Source organism: Priapulus caudatus, unplaced genomic scaffold (assembly GCF_000485595.1).
Source record: "Priapulus caudatus unplaced genomic scaffold, Priapulus_caudatus-5.0.1 Scaffold2136, whole genome shotgun sequence".
Classification (NCBI taxonomy): Eukaryota; Metazoa; Priapulida; class Priapulimorpha; order Priapulimorphida; family Priapulidae; genus Priapulus; species Priapulus caudatus.
Window position 1 is genome coordinate 7464 of NW_014579197.1, and position 958 is coordinate 8421.

Here is a 958-nt window from a genome sequence, read left to right on the forward strand (position 1 = left end):
TGCGTGTGTTCGTGCGGGTGTGTGTGTGTGTGTGTGCGTGCGTGTGTGTGTGTGTGCGCGCGTGCGTGCGTGTATGCTGCGGATATCTACGTAGTGTGTGTTACACAGGTGTATAGGCCTATATCTATTTTATATCACACATGTATATATATCGTGTATATTTATTCATTATTGACTGCAGATATTTAGAAAGAGTGTGCTACATAGGTATATACGTATGTATATATATATATATATATGTACATATATATATATATATATATATTATTTTATTTATTTATTTAAATAGGGCTATATGTTATCAAGAGCTTATAATAAAGAGATATATTATGAGCTCTTGATGTTATATATTACATTGATATGTCGTGTTTGTTTACTCGTGTCCATCCCTGTTATTGTTGCAGATATCTACTGATGATGAGTTACTCATAGTAACAAGAAACGCATATATCGTGTACATTTATTTATTCATGTACATATCGTGTACATTTATTTATTCATGTTCATCATCGTCTTCATTTATTCATGGGCATCCCTGTTATTGTTGCAGATATCCACGGGTGATGACTTACTGCATCGTTCCGAGTCATCTACGCCGCTATGTGAGGAGTCTCCCGCAGCAGACTACGTCCGACACGTGTACACAAAGTCCGGCAAATCTCGTGCCAAACTCTATATCACAGGCATCGACCAACCCTACGTTAAAGAGAAGGTAAGGGAGAGATAGTGTGTGTATGACGAGGGAGAAGGTAGGGAAGAGATGATGTGTGTATGACGAGGGAGAAGGTAGGGAAGAGATGATGTATGTATGACGAGGGAGAAGGTAGGGAAGAGATGATGTATGTATGACGAGGGAGAAGGTAGGGAAGAGATGATGTATGTATGACGAGGGAGAAAGTAAGGAAGAGATGATGTATGTATGACGAGGGAGAAAGTAAGGAAAAGATAATGTATGCAT

At 38.7% G+C, this 958-nt stretch overlaps 1 protein-coding gene across 1 annotated transcript in view; it reads left to right on the forward strand.

Moving 5' to 3' along the window:
• The first annotated feature begins 871 nt into the window (after positions 1–871).
• LOC106818285 (F-box/LRR-repeat protein 2-like) overlaps positions 872–958 on the forward strand; it is a 10139-nt gene continuing 10052 nt past the window's right edge. The window contains exon 1 of the mRNA XM_014823007.1: positions 872–876. Within this exon, the coding sequence (XP_014678493.1) occupies positions 872–876 (5 nt within the window). The remainder of the gene's footprint in view (positions 877–958) is intronic.